The sequence below is a fragment of the Phyllopteryx taeniolatus genome, chromosome 18, assembly GCF_024500385.1.
Source record: "Phyllopteryx taeniolatus isolate TA_2022b chromosome 18, UOR_Ptae_1.2, whole genome shotgun sequence".
Classification (NCBI taxonomy): domain Eukaryota; kingdom Metazoa; phylum Chordata; class Actinopteri; order Syngnathiformes; family Syngnathidae; genus Phyllopteryx; species Phyllopteryx taeniolatus.
The window spans coordinates 13,366,056-13,384,842 of NC_084519.1; the positions used below are offsets into that span (position 1 = coordinate 13,366,056).

Sequence of the window (18,787 nt, forward strand, 5' to 3'; positions counted from 1 at the left end):
AATCTCCATCCTCTCTTTCGGTTTGATTCCTTTCACAGCCAATTTAGGCAGCTCGTTTTACATTATTCATTGTGAAAATTGAAAAGAAGTCCAACAAAGTCCTTTCTTGCCATGCTTAGGCCGGTTATGTGTATCATCCTGGTAAAGACGACATAACCTCTGTAGTGAAGGTAGTAATAAAGGACGTCAAATGCTTTTAGAATCCAAAATGGTGCTCAACAAATCTCCATCCTTTCTCGGTGTAGCCTTAGACCGATATGGACTTTAAAGTCCTATTTCAATTCCTTCCGCTGCCTGTTTAGGCAGCAAAGCCATTTGAACTGAATCCATTTGATATAAACCATGTTTTCTTTTCATTATTCAGTTCAGAAATGAACAGAAATGTCAAATAGTCCTTTCTTGTCATATGAATGTTAACCCCACTACGCCCTCCACATAGTTTTGTCGCGCCGGGTTCCGTGCATCGGCTTGATAAAGATGACAATCTCCTTGGCTAAATTAAGAGAAGGGACGCAAGTCCAAGCTTGGCTGTCAAATTTCCATCCTTTCTTTGTGCAGTGTTAGCATGACGTGTACTTTTAAATGACAGTTTCGAGTCCTTCCGCGGCCCATTTATGTATCAAAGCAGCTTGCACTGAATACATTGCTCCCTCCCCTGGTTACTGCCTTGCTCAAATGCTCCTGTCCCCTTACAAGTGCTAAAGCTAATGATGCTATTTTCAACAGCAACAAGAACAACGCAAAGCCTACAGGAGTCTTTTGTTCCATGCAACTCCCTTTGAGAAGAGATTGACTGATGCTAAAAACTAACACAAAAGACAACAAAGATGGCTGACAGCCGATGATTTGTCCCGTCAAATGATAATTTTTTTGTACCGAATTGAGTCGTCACGATGAAGAGACGGCATCGGGATGTCGCGATACAAAATGGATTAATGGATTGTCATTAACACAAGTACAAAGTTAGTCTGACGGCAGCGTCGGCGGATGAAAGCAGCCAATCGGATGTGAGGACAATGGAGGTTTAGTTAGCGAGAACATAATGCAGATGGAACCATTTCAAATTATTGTTCATTGTAGACTAAAAATTTGGAGATTACGGCTCCCTCTCAATGCGATCTAATATGAGAGGCACAGTAAACCCCCGCGATTCAGGGGGAGGTAGCGACCAAGCCCTGCAGCGAATAGTGAGTAAGTGACACACCCTCAAACTGTTTAGAACTGCCTATGTTAATAGTTTTAACTGTAACTACACCACAGACCATGATCCCAAGTCATTACCCTTAAAAATAAATGGCTTACAGGTGATTTGGTTTTGGAAAAAAAAAATAATAATAATAATGCACCCTGACCCTAACTACAATGCTGCAAACGTCTACTAACAACACAGGTTAAAACTTAATTTCTAGTCGAGATGCATAACTTAAACATACTTCCTTGACTCAAATTACTACTTTCCTTTTAGCCAGGGCTTTGGCGCCATCTTGCGGCATTTTAGAGCGTTAGAGAACGAGCCCAAAAGCTCCGATAGGTGAGTTTTTCCAGCGAACAGCTTGGCTTGGTACTCTATGTGTATTTGAGAATCGTGGCGTTGGTGGTTGGAATCGGGCGGCGTTTACGGCGGTGTCTGAGGCTCACCAGTAGTGGAGGAGATGTTGACGTCGATGCTGATCTCCGGAATGCCGCCACCCTTCAGCGCCGCTACGCACGTGTATGTGCCGAAGTCAGTGAACTTGAGGTCGATGATGTCCAGGTTGGTGGTGCCGGGCGAGATGTCCGTGTCCGTCTGCGTTATGACCATGCGCTCCGAGCTGCGCAGGGCGCGGCCGTTCTTCAGCCAGCTAAAGGTGAGCTCCTCCGGGGGCGTCGCCTCCACCTGTGAAGACACGTTTGTGTAACTATTTTCCTCTTGACAAATACTTGGTTTGTTCATTCATTATCTTACCTGACACGATATCTTGACTTCCCGACCGATCTGGATGTTGTCGTCATTGTGGTACGGGTCAGGAGTGATCCAGAAGCGGCCCTTTTTCAACGCTAGGGGAAAAAATTCAATCATGTGTCTAAGATTAAAATTGGTTAACCCGAAGCTCAGAGCTAAACATGGTCACCTTCAAAGTAAGGCGAGAGATAGCGATGGAAAACACCTTCTCACTCGTTACCAAGGATTGAGACATATTGGCGTGCCATGAAAGTCTGTGGAACCTCACTCCACTCTCTTTGCACAAGTCTCGCAATGACTGATGCACTTTATGTACTTAAATCCTCGTGCTCCTATTCCTTCCGTAGCCAGTTGAGGAAGCAAACTAGCTGAACCCTAATGAATACCTCCATCTGCAGGGTCGCTGCGTCACTTAGAGTCTACTGCTGCAGACGTTTCATGCAAATTTTACTCGCTTCTACCACTCCTAGTTCAAATCTCCTTTTCCGGCTATTTTATCAGGGCATAAATATTGGATAGCGAGTAGGCGTTCCTGTAAATCGACGACATGCACGTACAAGCGAGATAAGTGGGACGGCTACAAATTTTGCCAGACCGCTCACTCGGGTATCATGGAACCTCTCAAAAACATTTCAAAAAGAAAACATGATCAGGTGAAAAGTGCTCGCTCGGCAGACTTTATCGGGTGTCGCTGTTCCGTCTTGCGGCCCCCACCCTTTTCTGATAACCAATTCCTCACAAAAAGTCAAATGAATCTTTAATGAGGACTCTGACAGAAAACAGAACTTTCCCATTTGCTGCAGAGATAAACTGCGACTCTGACGATTGTAGTACAATTTTCCACAACATCATGAATTTTTCACCGGGGTGTTTTGCTCCACGCACACACAGGTCAAACTAACCTCACAGACCTCGCTAAGTTTATATTGCGGAAGTACAAAATAAACACAAAGCTTGATTGAGCTACTTTAGTTTTAGACACAAATCAATAGACCATTTTGCGATCCCACTTCTGTTGCCCAATATGCCTGTAGTGAGCTTGCACATCTCTCTTCCAATTTACCAGCTTGTGGAATAGTGAGGAGTTTTAGATGATCGCGCAAAAACATAATATAGGGTCTGGGACAAGAACTTCGACTGCCAAATATGCTTCCTTATCCCATATAGAGTTAACATCACAGGAAGAACGCCCACATGTCAGCATTTACTGGGACGCTAAAACAGCTGGATACTGGATCCAACTTCAGTCACCAAATATTCTCCCTTACCAAATAAAGACCTAACAGCAATTTAGGAAAAACACACAGGCAGAGTGACCACATTTGAGTGTTTACCGGCTTCATGTGAGACAGACTGGATCCCACTTCTGTCACCAAACACGCTTTGATGTCCCATGAGGAGCTAAGAACTTCACAGGAAAAATAACGCACTGCACATAACCGCCACCCTTGTGAGGAAAAGCGGCTCAGAAGATGGATGGATGCACATAACATTGCGGCGCAACCATGTGTCAGAATCTACCCAAGTTAATCCTCATTAAAGACACCAGATTCATGGTGAGGGATACTGGATCACACTTCTGTCGCCAAGTATGTTTCCGTGCACCTTAAAGAACATCACAGGAACAACACATTAAAGGCACAACTGAGCATCAGATTCTACTGGAACGCTAATTGTCCTGATGAGTCATACTTCTGTCACCAAATGTCCCTGCAGTGAGCTCGCGTGTTTTTCCTGTGCTTGTTGCGGGAGTAATGGGGAATGTCAAACAATCACACAAAAAGAGGGGGAAAGGCTTTGGTGGCTCATGTCACACGGCTGCGACGCAACAGCACCATGGCGGAGTGTCTTGTGACACGCACACACACAGCCGGTCTTCCTGGCTGTGACACGCAAAGCTACACAATAGCGTGGCTGATGTGTACACATGCAAATGAGAGAGGACGTTCCAATGTGTTTTTCCCTCCACTGGCTCTAATGAATTCCGCTGGCTTTTGTGTGAACGAGAGGAATCATTATCCCTCTGACTCATTTCTCACTTTTTGCCGTCGTTCCATCTTGACAGCCGGCAGCCCCTTAGCTCTTCGGCAGGGGGGGTATCAGCATGCCAGACTGGACCGGTCTCTCTTTACGGGCCAGATGGAAGTCCCTCTCACCTCCTTCCTGAAGGTTAAACTCCAAACTGCGTCGACAGGCACCGGCCAGGTGCACCCGCCTTTCATCTTGCCATTATCGCCCTCCGCACGCACGCTGACGCTTCGGAAAGCCAAGGCCTTTAACGGAGGGATGAAAGTCGGAATCATGGCTTTCAAGCTTCAGGCGGACCGTTTGCGTCAAAGAATCCACAAAAACACACATATATGGATGTCAGTGGTCCACGTTTAGCTTCCCCCTGCCATTAAAGTGGGGTTCATCAATGGAAATAGATGCTGCGATTATTCCAGAAAAAAACCTTTTGGGGGAAAATGTAGCTCTAAATTAGACTTTACACCGATTTGATCGGGCTGATCGGTATCGGCCGATATTTAGCATTTTATGCTGATCGGCTTTAATGTCATAATTCGCCGATCTGATCAATGACTCCGCAAAAGATTTTAGATTTTTGTGCCGCGTGCACAGTATATTTGAATCCAAAAGCTAGTTTATTTTTTGCCTTGTTGCGTGTCTTTTGACGTAGTACTGTAAATATCTGATGGCCAATGAAGTTATTTAAAAAATAAAAAATAAAAAAACGTCGGCGGTGTGGGACAGACAACACGTAACCGGATCAGACTACAAGACAAATTTGCTCTTTCACAATTGCACTGTCAGACTACTGCAATAAAATCTTGTATTCCGATACCACTGTATCCCGTTTTTTTACGATCATTGGGCTTTATCTTGTCAACAAAAATGGATACATTAATTACTGCATGTACTTCCTGTCATCTTATAGAAGACAATTCATTTGTTCTGTCTGTCACTATGCCTCACTGGCATAAATAGAGGAACAAAGATACATTTTTTGAGCAATTAAGTACACATGTATATACAGTAAATGAACAGATCATTTAAATAGACACATTGCTCCATCTTGTGATCGGATCGGTGATCGTTTATCGGTTTTTTAAACTCGCTGATCGGCCCCAAAAATTCTGATCGTGTAAAGCCTACTTTAAATTCGCACAAATGTTTGGGATTCATCATTATGCATGACGTTGTGAGAGCCTTCAGCGTACCTCCAGAGAATACAGTCCAGCAAACGTCAAAGGAATAACTCGGCTTTTTCTTTGGCTTTTTGCGACACTAAAAGGGGAAAAAATCGACAATTCAGAATTTGACCCAAAAGGTTTGGAGAGCAAGGAACAACGGTACCTCGAGTTACAAGTTCTCCCGGTGTTCAATAAAAGTCTGAAATGTGCATCTGCGACTCTGGCTCTCCTTTCCCACATGTGAGGGCATAACTGTATGAACTAAGTAATATGGGTTATTTTACGTACTGTAACCCAAAAACCTCGTGGTTCAAATCCCACCTCGAGAAACTGCTACACTCCAGCCGCAACATAAGAGGGTCAAACTCTTTGTATTATGTCAGCTTGTTTGCAAACAACATAGTAGAGAGGAAGTGTGTGTGTGCGTGTGTTTAAATGTGTCAAAAAGTATCACGTCGCTCTGTCACATTGGCAACACTTTTATTTTTATTTTTTTTCTTGCTTACTTTGCATACAGCGTCGCCCCACAGCCTCTCAGCATGTTACGCCGGCCCACCGTCCTTGAGAAGTCCTCAACACACGCACACACACACGCACGCGCGCACACACTCACACACACACACGAGCAGATGGTAGCATTCCCGGCCATACTGTCCCACCAGCCACACAGCCTTCCAGGGCCTCGGTCTTCCCGGCAGGCTGCTGGCGTCCGATCTTGTTTGCTGACTGCGTCGTTTTTTTGTGACTTCATGAATGATAAAGTGTGGTGATATGTTTTATTTGAGACATTATGGGGTTTTTTTTTTTCCCTCCCACCAAAGTCACCACCACCATCAACTTCACAGCTCACAATTTTAAGTGTTGCTCATCAGGATGCAATCTGATCTCATCTGTGCATCCAACAAAACTCAATGCAGGTATGCTCCTCCACAGGCATGGATGGAGTGTATCACATCTCACTGAAAAGAAATGGCACTTGCACGAACTCACCACTACTCAATTCAATTGAACCCTATCCATTTGTGCACAAACAATTTAAAAAAAAAAATATTTATTTTTTCTACAATACAGGATGGACCAAAAGTAGATACAGTATGCAGTGATCTGTCGCTTTTCATGAGAAATTGTGACCAAACCCTCCCATGATTAATGATTACCGTACACAATTGATTGCCCGACTCTCAAAATGTTATTGCCTTAAAGTCTTCAATGAACCTTAAAATGCATATTTTTATGCGTAGTATGCGGAGAAAACCCACGCAAGCGCAGGGAAAACAACGCTGAACCTCTGAACTGTGAGGCAGATGTGCTAACCATTAGGTCACTGCGCTGCCCACATTATGAAACATCCATCCCTCTATCAATTTTCTTAATACTGTTTTACCATTTTTCTTCGAGAACAGGAAAACACTCAAAGAGATTTGAAATCTTGTCCACTGTTTTTCGTAATCCTGTGAACTAATATAAACGACCAACAAACTGTGAATAAATCATAACCGCCTTTGGACTTTGGTCAGGGAGAAAACTTTAACAACAAACTTCACATAGGATGGCGGTTTCGATCCTGAAGGCTCAGAACTGTGAGGCAGACATGTAAACCACTCGCCCTCCCTGCTACCTCCACTGTAAAAGCAGCAAATTTATTTTTAATAGCAAGTACTGGTGATGCTTGAGTGCTTTGAACGTGCTAATTTCCAAGACAAAAAAAAAAACAAGTTCCTCCTCTGATACTCGCTAAAACTGAGGTCTAGCGATTTATCACTGAAGGTTTGTTCCTGTCAGAATGTAATTTGGAGCTCGTGTTTCTTTTCAAGGCAATTTTATTTGAGAATGTCCATTTCCCAGATATCACTGCGTGTTGCCTATGCCGAATGTAGTCGAATATGTCGGCAAGGTTAAACAGCCTTTAAGATGCACTAGGAAATTGCTATTCTTGTTTTTCGATAAAGCCTCACACACACACATTTTGCGGCTCCTGTTGCTTTTTTTAAAAACAAGTGGCTCAATGGACACAAACATGGTTGCTACATATAGAAAAGGACATTCCCGTTTCCACGGAAACAGCATCACAAGTCAAGTAATGTAAGTATCTATCAAATGTCAACATCAATTACGATGTGGAACGCATGCATTTAATTTTCCTATACTTTTAAATAAGCATACAGTAAGACATAAGGGTAAATATGCAAGATTTAAAAATATGGTGCAAGTATGATGGAGCATAAGCAAAAAAAAAAAAAAAAAAAGGAAAAGGAAGAGTAAAACAAAATTTAGATACAAATTTAGATGGAGTAAAATAAAATTAACTGAATTAAAGATGGTGCGAGTATGCTGGAGCATAAGAAATTAAAATAGATGTAAACTTAAATTCACCAACTTAAATAGAATTAAAAACAAAAGAAATAATGTAAATATAAGATAACATATATATATATATATATATATATATATATATATATATATATATATATATATATATATATATATATATATATATATATATAAACCAAGGTGCAGGTAAAAGATATTTTAAAGAATATATTAAATGAACCAAATTGAAGACGAAAAAGATTTTAAAAGATTTTATCAATAAATAAATAAATATATATTAGGTTAAAAAAAAACAAGATGCAGGTAATACAGTATAACAAAACTAAAACTATAATAGATCAATAAAATCAATAAAGAAAAGAAAAATTCTAAATCAATTAAACATTAAAAAAGATGGTTAAAAATTGTTTTAAAAAAGGTGCAAGTAATATGCTTAATCATAAGAACAAAGAAAATATATAAAACTGAAACAAAATTAACCTAAAAGGCAGTGAATTTATTGCAGTATATTTTAGCCTGGTACAGGCTGATCTAATTATTAGTTCCACCTGCCTATACTCTGAGACAATAAAAAAAGTACTAACCTTACCCCTAATAACCAACATATTGTTAATACCATTTTGGATTTGTTTCTCTCATTAGATTGTGCAGAGTTTACCTAATGTAGTGGCCCGGCCGAGTATCTATATTTAATAAGAAATCGCTGACGAAAACGTGACGACAGTACACGAGTTCAACACTGTACAGCAGCACATCAATGAGAACGGAATATTTACCGCAGCGATTGCCTGCAGTGACGCCCGACATCTTCTGCCTAATACAAATAAGCTGGCGGCCTCTAAAGTTGTCAGGGATATGGTGAGCAGCACAATACTGTTGGAGGGGTTATCTGTCAGAGAAGGGGGTAAGCTATCAGACGTGATTGGTGGATGATTTGATTTTCATGCCAGAGACTTTACGGCTGCATAAATAAAACGCCTTCCGCACGCGGGCTTAGTTTAGCACCGAGGCGACCCCGTGAAGTAATCTCGCAGATGAAAGCGGCGTTCTCAGCAGGGAAAAGCACAAGTTCAGGAACATGAAAGTCAGCCAATCTGCTCAACTCGGATTTGGAAAAGCGGGAAAGCAAAGTCGGTTTCCCAGAGTGTTGCTGTTGTTGTTGTTTTTTTTTTTTGGTGGATTTCAATAATTTATACTTGATGGCCTTTGGGGACTCTTTTAAGTCGTCACTCTTGGTAATAGCGGCCGATATAAGACATAACACACAACCAACCGTGTTACAGATGTTCTTAATAGGTAAGACCCAATGCATTGAGTCAATATGTAATATTTGTTTTGGCCTTTACTCTGTTTCTTTGTCATTATTATTCTTAGGCCAACTAAAAAGGGATTTCAAGGGCTTTTCCATTTTGGAAAGGACACGGGAAGTCTGCCATTCTGGTTTGAAGCGGATATTTTCTGGAGCACATATTCTAGACAGGTGGATGGCACTGCGTTGGTAAAAAAAATATATATATATATTTTCTTTGCGTGTGGCAGAGCATGGCGATGGAGTTTCATGGCAGGAAACTCATAAATTGAGTTTGAAAATTCAGCCCTCAAAGCTAGCTTCTCTTATCTAAATGGAATTTGATTGGATTATCTATCATGAGTAAAAAAAAAAAAGAAAGAAAAATGTCTCAATAAAAGGTGCCAAAAAAGACACAGGAAGTCTGATGTTTTGGTTGGAAGTGGCCACTTTAAGGTCATTTGTCATCTGTGAAGTGAATTCAGATTTGTTTCTAAATTTATAATACATGTTTGAAGGCAATTGCTGAACACGTGCAAAGACTGAGAACTATATACTCAAATGTGGGGATATAGTGTTAAACAGTTTTTCACCACTTCAATTGACCTGATTATTTGAGCGTGGTTAAAACTGCGCCACATGACACATATATTGTATGAGTCGCTCCTCTCCCACTATACAAGACCTTTAGTGCCTTCATTTGCACCAGCGGTTATTCGGCACAATTGCGAGATTATTATTATTATCAGAAAATGGATGGATGGATGGATGGATGGATGGATTACTAGACCCATTTCTACCACTCCAGCGGGCAGTTAGCTAGCCTGATATGCCTTCACCCCAAAAATGCATCTTCACTGGATGCCACAAAAAGCCTGTTAGCTCGCGTGCGAGCTTGTAGCAAGCGCGTCTTGTCGCGGCGTGAAAAGCCCTGCGTCTACCCGGTGGACATATTCATGCCATCTGATTCTCTGAGCAGATATATTTTCACAGCTAAAACATGTAGGGATTTGTAGGCATGAGAAAGTTGCTACATTAAGTAGCATCCATTTTGCAGCGCAATGTGGTTGTACGCATTCAGAGCACACGCTCACAGAGTTTGAGAGTGGAGACAATACTTTGATTTTTCACGATTTTAAAGCCTCATTTTATATCCTTGGCTCTTTTTTGTTTTAATCATTCAATCATTTTTTTTAATCATTCAAATTTGGCAATGTTGTGAACAACACTCTTCTCCGTGGTCTCTCAAATTTATAAGACATTTAGTTTCACTTTACAGAGACTTTGAGTGTGTTTAAGTTTCCAGTCACCTCGGACGACGATGGTGGTGGACTTCTTGGCCGGGTTGCCCACGTTGTTGCTGGCCACGCAACTGTAGATGCCCGCCTCGTCCGAGCTGATGGCGGGCAGCGTGAGCGTGCCGCCCTTCACCATGCTCCTCTGCGGCAGGCTGTCGTTGGCGGTGAACCACGTGAGGAGTGGCGGCGGCTCCCCGCCGGTGGTGATGCAGACCAGCGACACCGTCTGGCCGGGGTTCACTACGATGGGGTCCTCCACCAGCAGCTTGATGGACGGTGAGGCTGTTAAAGGGAGGCAGAGTGAGAAGGTTTACAACACGCGGTAAGGCTACATATTTTAATTTTATGCGCTGCTGTTTTGGTTGGCAACAGAGTTGAAATGGACTCAGCGGTCAATTGCCCGTAGGTGTGAATGTGAGTGTGAATGGTAGTTTGTTTATATGTGCCCTGCGATTGGCTGGCGACCAGTTCAGGGTGTACCCCACCTCTCGCCCGACAATAGCTGGGATAGGCTAAGATGAATGAATATATATAACAGTATCGCTTTCTACAATATTTTCTGAATTTAGAATTTGTTTAAGTCAACATTTAGTAATGAAAATGTAGTTTACCAACTTCCTCACTTGGTTGAGTAACTACACTGTTAATTCTGTTCATTCATTCAGAAGATGACATTGTGGTGGTCTCTGACGTGACCAGTACCTGTCTTGTTGGTGAGCCGGAAGATGACGCTGCGGTCAGGAATGCCGCACACGTTCCTGACAGAGGCCACGCAGCTGTAGTTGGCGTAGTCTTGCGGTCGCAGGTTCTTCAGCTTCAGGATCTTCGTTTCCCCCTGCAGCTCGGACGACAACCACGACAGCGGTATGCAAATGTGTGCCAGGACACGGATGCAGACAAAAAAGGTCACAGGGATGAATATTTATATGCGTCGGAACAGTGGAAAACGCGGAAATGGGTCTGCTCTGGCAAATGTGTCAAGCGGCACCATATGGACGTCGAGATGACTCTTGAGTCAATAACGGGCCAAGCCGCTATTTTCCAGCAGCACTGATGAGCTCTGCAGGGGTTCCTCGCCGCTGAAGCAGGACTTGTCAGCCATTACCCCCCCCCTGGTCCCTGGATGGGAAGCTTTGATCCAACTGGCTCTGATGGTTTGGGAGCGAGGGGACGAGGGCAGATTAAAAACAAGAGTCAGCGGCAACATGGCCGCCGCTTGCGTCTCCCTCTTCCACTCCGAACACACACATGATCGAGCTGAGGAAAATATATCAGGGCTTTAGTATTGTCATTAGTGGTAGTAGTAGTAGTAGTAGTACAAGTAGTACTAGTAGTAGCAGCAGCAGGATTCGGAGTAGCAGAGTGGTGGCTTCATACATGAGTGCCTTGACTTGCATGTTTTTGAGATACAAGGTGTCGCTTGGTCAATTTTGGCCTTGAGATATGAGCAAAATTTTGAGATATGATTGCGCTTCAGATCAACTCTGCTCGATGGCGCCAGCAGACTTCACATCATGCAGCCACCATCAATTCACATTGGTTTCCTTGCAGTAGAAGGACAATATCAGTTTGTGGTGGAAATGCACCATCAAACAGGTTTGATAACTGCCAACAGAAGAAAAAAAAGAAGGAAGGAAGGACTCACATCTCAAGGCACCACTGCCAGGAGTGTTAATCATAGTCTGGGGTAGCATTGAGTCTTTTGACAAGAGAAAAAGCTCTAATAGTTAACCAACGCTAACGACTATGGTAGCATACATCTTCCTAAAATCTGTTTTACAAAAAAACAATGAGGTGACTAGGCTGTCTAGTTGGCGGAAACTAATCTGCACCCAAATTTAGCTTTTTGGCTCACGGGGGTCCTGCTGCACCGAACCATTACAGCCATCGATTTTTAGCAAAACAAGCCTATGTATCTGACCTAACCATTTTAACTCAATATTGTCTCAAACAAAACAGACAGTTATCTAAAGATACACATAGGCTTACTTGACACCGATAGACAGCCCTTAATCCCCTTAAATAAGAAACTTGCTTCTAGCGAGCCTCCAGCGGACTGAGGAGGCGGATTTACAAGACTTCTAACACAATTGACGTGTCAATGCAGTTAAAGGATTTGCGTTTAAGCTATTATTTAACACTTTCGATTAGTTGATCATTTGTGAAAATAACAGACCTACGTGGGGACTGAAAAATATGAAATTGACTAAATTTGGACATGGGTTTCCACCCAACAGCAACAATAAATACCTGTCAGAATGCACAACATGAACTGCGTGGCATTTTTTTACTTTTGGTAGACGCTATCCTCGGTGAGCCCATACAGTTAGTAGATCAGCTGTTTGCGTGAGCACCTGCAAACCTTTGGATAAATCAGGCCCTAACTGTTGATACCTTTCCCAGGCCTAAAAAAAGATACTGGGTATGCTCCCAAACTGTAAAAGTGTACAAAAACGGTATTTCAGGGTACCACTCCACTGACAAACCACGATATGGCTACAACTGACACTGAAGTACTCCAGCGAATACATTTGCTAACTCCGTTTCCGTAACCGTTTTACATCTTTTCCAGGACTAAAATGGTACCATGTGTTCTCACGACATTACATTCAAGCAGAACCTTTGATGGTACCAACCTAGTGAACCCTTTTTTCCTAAAACTACGGGGGGCATTTACCAGCGTAGCGTTAGGAAACTACAAGTTTTCTGGTCGTCTGGTCCATCCATCATATCGCACCTCAGACTGTCCAGGAGATCCCCAAGGAGACCATGCGGCAATCTACAGTACACTAAAGTACTGCAAAGAACAGATTAATGCAAAACAAAGTCAACCACATTCTACCTCTTCAAGGGCCCAAAAAGTACATGTACTGTATGTCCCCAAGACAATGTCAAGCAGAATCTTGAATTATACCAGCCTAATGACCCCTAAAGGAACAATTACCTACATAAAGAAACTCAGTTCCCACCGTACAACTGTTTTCTGGTCCATCCACTACTGCTATGCCACACCGCAGACTGTCCAGGAGATCCCCCACGAGCATGCCCAGATAGAGGAGTGTAGGGAATGCATACATACACATAAAGCCCATACACGAGACTGAGTTTTCTTGAGAAAATTTGTATAAATTGGATCAGCCTAGGATCCACTTTGATATCGAGTATGATTCCATCTTTGACATAGGATTCCATTTCCAATGATCACCCTTGGGTGATGTAGTTTTCAAGACCAGATTTTGAATTGGAATATTTCATTTGTTGGGATCCGATATGTGCGATTTTAGTGTCCCCTTCATTTTTTGAGCAGTATAGTTGATGTCAGATCTTCTAATCTTCCTGAATCTTTGAGAACTCTACCGACCACTGATTGTCTTGCATAAACTCCTATTTGCAAAAAACAACAGTTTACAAATATTTGAGCGTACTATGACTTTTCCGCACCACGCCGCCTCTGTCTTACCTGCGTGAAAAAGGGCTCGTAGATCTCCACGCCCTTGTCCGAGCCCTGGGTCAGCACCTCGCGGCCGCGGTGCCAGCTGTAGCGCACCGGCGGGTTGGAGTTGGCCACACAGCGAAGGAACACCGTCCGCTCATAGTAGAACTGCTCCTTCGCCTCCCCAATGCTCTGGTGCACCGTCACCACTGGGTCATCAAGGTCTGGAAACAAGAAATGGATATTTTGCAATTATCTCCACTGGGCAGGAACTCAATTTTAATAAAGCCCCTACGTATTCTCCAAATAATCTCCCAGCTCTTGATTGCGATTAACAGTGTGTAAGGGGGCTCAGTTATCTGCTCCAGCGATGAGGCTTCAATATGAACTGCTGAATTTGACAGGATGCAGCTCAAGGGCACTCCTCAGTCACAACTGTTCCAATCAAATGTGAGCTTCAGCAATGAAAACAAACAGGACATGCTAAAGCTCCTTCCACACTGCCCATGGAACGCTGCGTATTTTCCTTGTACGGTCCCAGTTGACCTGTGAATTTGTAGGCCTCCGAGGTAGTCGGGATTGAGATGTGAAATATCACTACTCCCACCCTGTTGGGTTGAAAGCAATTGTTGCTGTTTTGTTCGAAAAAAGATGACACGGAATAAGGGCTCGATCTTTGAATTAACCAGCTTCAGATGTAGTATCGCAGGTTTGACAGAGGCAGGAACTTGGGTGGAAAGTTTACACCACTCGAAACTCACTTCTCTCACCCTGTTGTGTTGAAAGGAATTGTTGTTCTTTGCATGCAAATTTGCTGGTTTGGGAGGTACTATAAGAGGCGAGACGGTCGCTGTGTAAAAGGGAACCAAAAAGCTGCAAATTGGCTGCGTGAAAAGGAAGAGCAGAAAAGGCAGGATTGTGGTGAGAAGTTGAACACCCGTGTCTCACTTAGCCCGCCATGTTGTGTTGAAAACAATTGTTGCTGTTTTGTATGAATAGCACAGACGCACAACGAAGGGGCTACCCGTCACTTCTGAGGTCAGGATGGTATGAACCCAAGACTCAGTACTCTCGCCCTGCTGCGTTGAAAGCAACGGTTGCCGACATTTTCCTTGGTACATTTTTCTGTGTGACCACCATCAAGACACAGATAGGGGGTCCGCGAAACCAACTTGTGAATTTGCTGTTGGTTTTTTTAATGCAGCAGTTTTCGGTGTTGACAGCACAAGACAGCTTGTCTTGAGAGGTCTAAAGTTTACTCATGAATTTTCTGGCTTTTTCATAGGTCGCTGTCGACACAAAATGGTCAGCTATTTTAGAAAGGCACTCTAAGTTGATTGAATGGATTGAAAAGGTAAGTGGCGTCGGGTCTTTTAGCATGCTAATCGGCACCTTTTCAAAGAAACCCATCTACTTGGCCATCTAGCTTCCCTTTTCAACTCCACGAGTGGAGATGCAACAGAAGGGAGAGGATGAACATATGGCTCCGCCAAAGAATGCTGATTCCTGCCTTTCATTAAAGACATGTTCTGCCCCTGCAACCCCTTAATCAAAATCTTGCGGCGGTCAATACTTCATCCAGGATCCATTACGGCCTTTTACCTTTGAAGGGGGCAGCAGAGGGGGGAAAAGGGGAAGTGACGAAGGAGGTGTGGGGCAATCGCGGGGGACTTTCACAGGAGCTTTTAAAGTAAATACACCGATTCATTACCGAGAACTTGTCCCACCTTCTTGCTCATCAGATACCTGCAGTCCATTTGCGACATAGACACACACACAGTGTCAGCTCCGCTTAGAGCTACATGTGAGGGAAACAAATCTTCTCTCATGTGGTCATTCCCAATACATTTAGAGAAAATGAATGGAATTCAGACATTTCCCTGAGGAACTTCACTGATGAAAATGTGTCTGACTAATTGTGTCTTTGTACATTTTGTGTGTGTGTGAAATGACTCACTTCCAGCTTTAGGTTTGGACCTGTAGCGCCACCTGTTGCTTTGACATGCACATTTTACCCCCCCCCCCAAAATACCAATATACAGTCTGTGTGGACTTAATGCTAGTCAAACCGACGGTTGACTAATGAATTAATTAAGAGGTGTGTCTAATAACACAATTACATGCTCAGAGGATATTAATGGATAACTGAGGAGTATGATAATTGCGTTTATAGAAATGAATAATCTCACCCCCTTTTTCCACAGCTTAGTCTCAAAATGATTGTAAAACTATGACGCCATGTTCTGTCTGGGAAACTTACTGCAAACTGGGGCTCATTTGGACACATTCCTTAGTTGGAGATCCTATAAGTATGAACCCTAGATTTGTGCCAAAGTGACTCATACCAAAATGGCCGACTTCCTGTTCAATTTCGGGCGTGTGCCCACGAGACTTTTTTGTGCATGCTGTTTTGGTAGACATGTCCACACAATTTCATGTCGATCGGTGAAACTGGTATGAGGTTGCGTCAACATGCCTGAAAACTCGCCAAAGGGATGTTGATTTTTGTGAACTGTGCGGCTGTGAAGCCCTTTGAAATTATTTTTTGATTGAAGGCTATGTAAATAAACTTGACTAATGTGGGCAGGAAAAAAAATCTGTAAATTAAATGCAAAATGTAATGTAGTGTAAATTTTATGCATTTACGTGCGCATAATTGGTCAACAACCCAATTTTGGTTCCCGACCCACCAATTGAGAATTGTTGCATAATTGCATTATTTTCGTGTATTTGTCTATCAGTTGGCCGGCAGCAAAGTGAGTAGGGCTAAAAATGAAGTGGATGCTCCGAGCACATGCGCACGAGAGAAAGAGAGAGCGAGAGAGAGAGAGGAGAGATAAATATGGAAATATTTGTGGTGGATTTCAAAAAATGTAAATAAAAATTCCACCCCCTTGAATCATCATGTAACGATGCTGCTGCATGAGTACAATTAACTCCTAAAGTCATGCCTGGATGGCTTGAAATCCTGCAGAATATGGGAAGGTGACCATGTTGCTTTTAATGGTACTCAAGTACCTATGAAGAAAAAAATAAGCCTTTCATTTTTTGTTTTGATTTACGGGCTTATGAAAACATTTGTCGGACACATAGGCAGACAGGTTGGGATGAAGGACTCCAGAAAGGTGCTTCATTATCACATCAAAACTCCCTTTCATGTACCGCGTATACCAGCGCATAAGGCCCACGCCAACAGCAGACCTTTTCTTCTTTTCTTTGGAGCCACTTGAGTGTTCGCCTAACGCAACACTTCTCCGCTTTTTCCTTGACTTTGATGTGATTCTTCCTCCTCTGATCCCCTGAGATGGATCAGGAAAGAAAACAAATCGGACGCGGTCAACCATGAGCATTCCAGGACAGAACGATGATATGACACGGCGATAATTGATAAATTGGGAACATCCAAGATACACGACGATATCTATACAAGCATAACGTTTTACTTGTCTGCAGAACCACAGTATCATTAGAGATGCGCTATCACGATGTCGGTGCTTTGTCCAACTCACTACACAAACTCGATAACCCTACTAGTCTGTTTTTAAAAAGGGCTGACAGCTGAATAATACTGATTATGCAATAATGAATTTTGGGGGAAAAAAATCAACGATATACATCACAATAGCTACAATACAAGACAATATCATCAGTCAGTCACAGTATCAATACAGTATAGTACGATGTGATACCAGGGTGTTATCCTTTTGTCTCACGTTCAGGTTGATACATTTTCATTGTCGGTGCCCCTAGTGATTTTAGTTCCTTATGCAGTACGGTAAGTCTGCTACAGTTTGCTCATCGAGTTACATTGCTGAATATCATGAAATAGTTTCAATTCAATTGCTTTCAAGGTTTCATACATTAGCCGACCCAATAGCATGGTGAAGGATTTGAGCCTCTGGCGCCAGCGCTAGCAAAACACTTTTCAGATACAGTAAATAGGAAGTGAACGCAAGACTGCACTCCGCTCAATGGTCCACTCTGCTACTTTTTAATAAATGCGCCTCCAGTCTAGACTAAATGACACATGCTCATGCACAGAAGAGACTAAAGATGACAAACGACATCAGACCGACTGGTGCATAATGCATAGAGAATCATACGGTTGCGATTTTAAATATGATAGAGCGGCCACCTGAGTGTGCGTGTGTGTGGGCTGCAATGCATTACCCCCATGCCGGTCAAGAGGCTAATAAGCACTGTTGGTGATCTATAACTACCATTGGCATGCTGATGGAACACATGAATCCAAGGAGGTAATTTTCCATCTTGCCAACGCTGACCTCTATCTCCGCAATAACCCGCTCCTCCTGCTCGCTGCGTCTATCTGCGGATGGATGTGTTTTGTAACAGTCGGCGTGAGCGATGGGCCCCGCTCTGATGAGGACGCCGCCACCTGTGTAACAGAGATACCTGGCAACATGGCTCTCCAGGGGGGTGAGGAATGGTAGGGGGAGCTGGCTTGGTCAGATCCGAAAATATGACGGTCTCACACACACATCAGTGTCAACAGAATGATATACATTTTCATTCACATGGACTCTCTTTTGTTTCTGGCTACGGTGAATACGAGTGTAGTGGTTCACCTAGCCAGGTGTCGTGTGGTTAATTCCCATTGATCGGTGATTGGATAGGCTACACCTAAATCAGTCAATCAATAGAACGGACAACAAATAAAATAGACATCAGCCTGGTCTCATGGCTGTGAAGCAAGTACAAAGGTCAATAGACGTACTGCATGAGAGAACATCTCAAATCTTCAACTACAAACAACTTATTTGATCAAATGTGTGACAAAGAAAAAAAAAAGACATCGGCATGATTTCATGACCACGCAGCAGGTGCAACCCTAAATGACTCAATTGATAAAACAAACAAAATGATCATAAGCATGGTCTCACAGCCATACTGCAAGGCAAACCTGAATAACAGTACAGCTCACATCGAAGACAACATAATGCGTATATTTTTTTAAAGATACACGCCCCCTTCACATGCAACCCTGGTTCAATTGGGTAAGTTAACGCCCACGACCAACTATTTGCAGAAATACAGTAATCCACAACCAAAGCAGCACTTCCTCCACATTAAACACAAGCCCGCTCATCAGCAGTCAGCTCCACAATCGCCGGGTAAACCTGCTTTTACTCCATTAGCGCGCATAATCAAATGGATTGTGTTGACCAACAAAAGACGGCAAGGTTTTAATGCGCATTTAATTGGTCCGGAGTTCATGGCTCGTAACTCCATGAATGTGTATTACCGCGACACTAAGAACAGAGTTACGATGCAGTATAGAGCGCA

General features: G+C 42.9%; 1 protein-coding gene across 2 annotated transcripts in view; it reads right to left on the minus strand.

Moving 5' to 3' along the window:
* The window catches only part of LOC133468185 (MAM domain-containing glycosylphosphatidylinositol anchor protein 2-like), a 159,267-nt gene that overhangs the window by 64,401 nt on the left and 76,079 nt on the right, over positions 1–18,787 (minus strand). For both annotated transcript variants that reach the window (XM_061753764.1, XM_061753763.1), the window contains exons 5-9: positions 13,511–13,707; positions 10,753–10,885; positions 10,063–10,332; positions 1,946–2,037; positions 1,639–1,876 (exon numbers count right to left, since the gene is read on the minus strand). In XM_061753764.1, the coding sequence (XP_061609748.1) occupies positions 1,639–1,876; positions 1,946–2,037; positions 10,063–10,332; positions 10,753–10,885; positions 13,511–13,707 (930 nt within the window). The remainder of the gene's footprint in view (positions 1–1,638; positions 1,877–1,945; positions 2,038–10,062; positions 10,333–10,752; positions 10,886–13,510; positions 13,708–18,787) is intronic.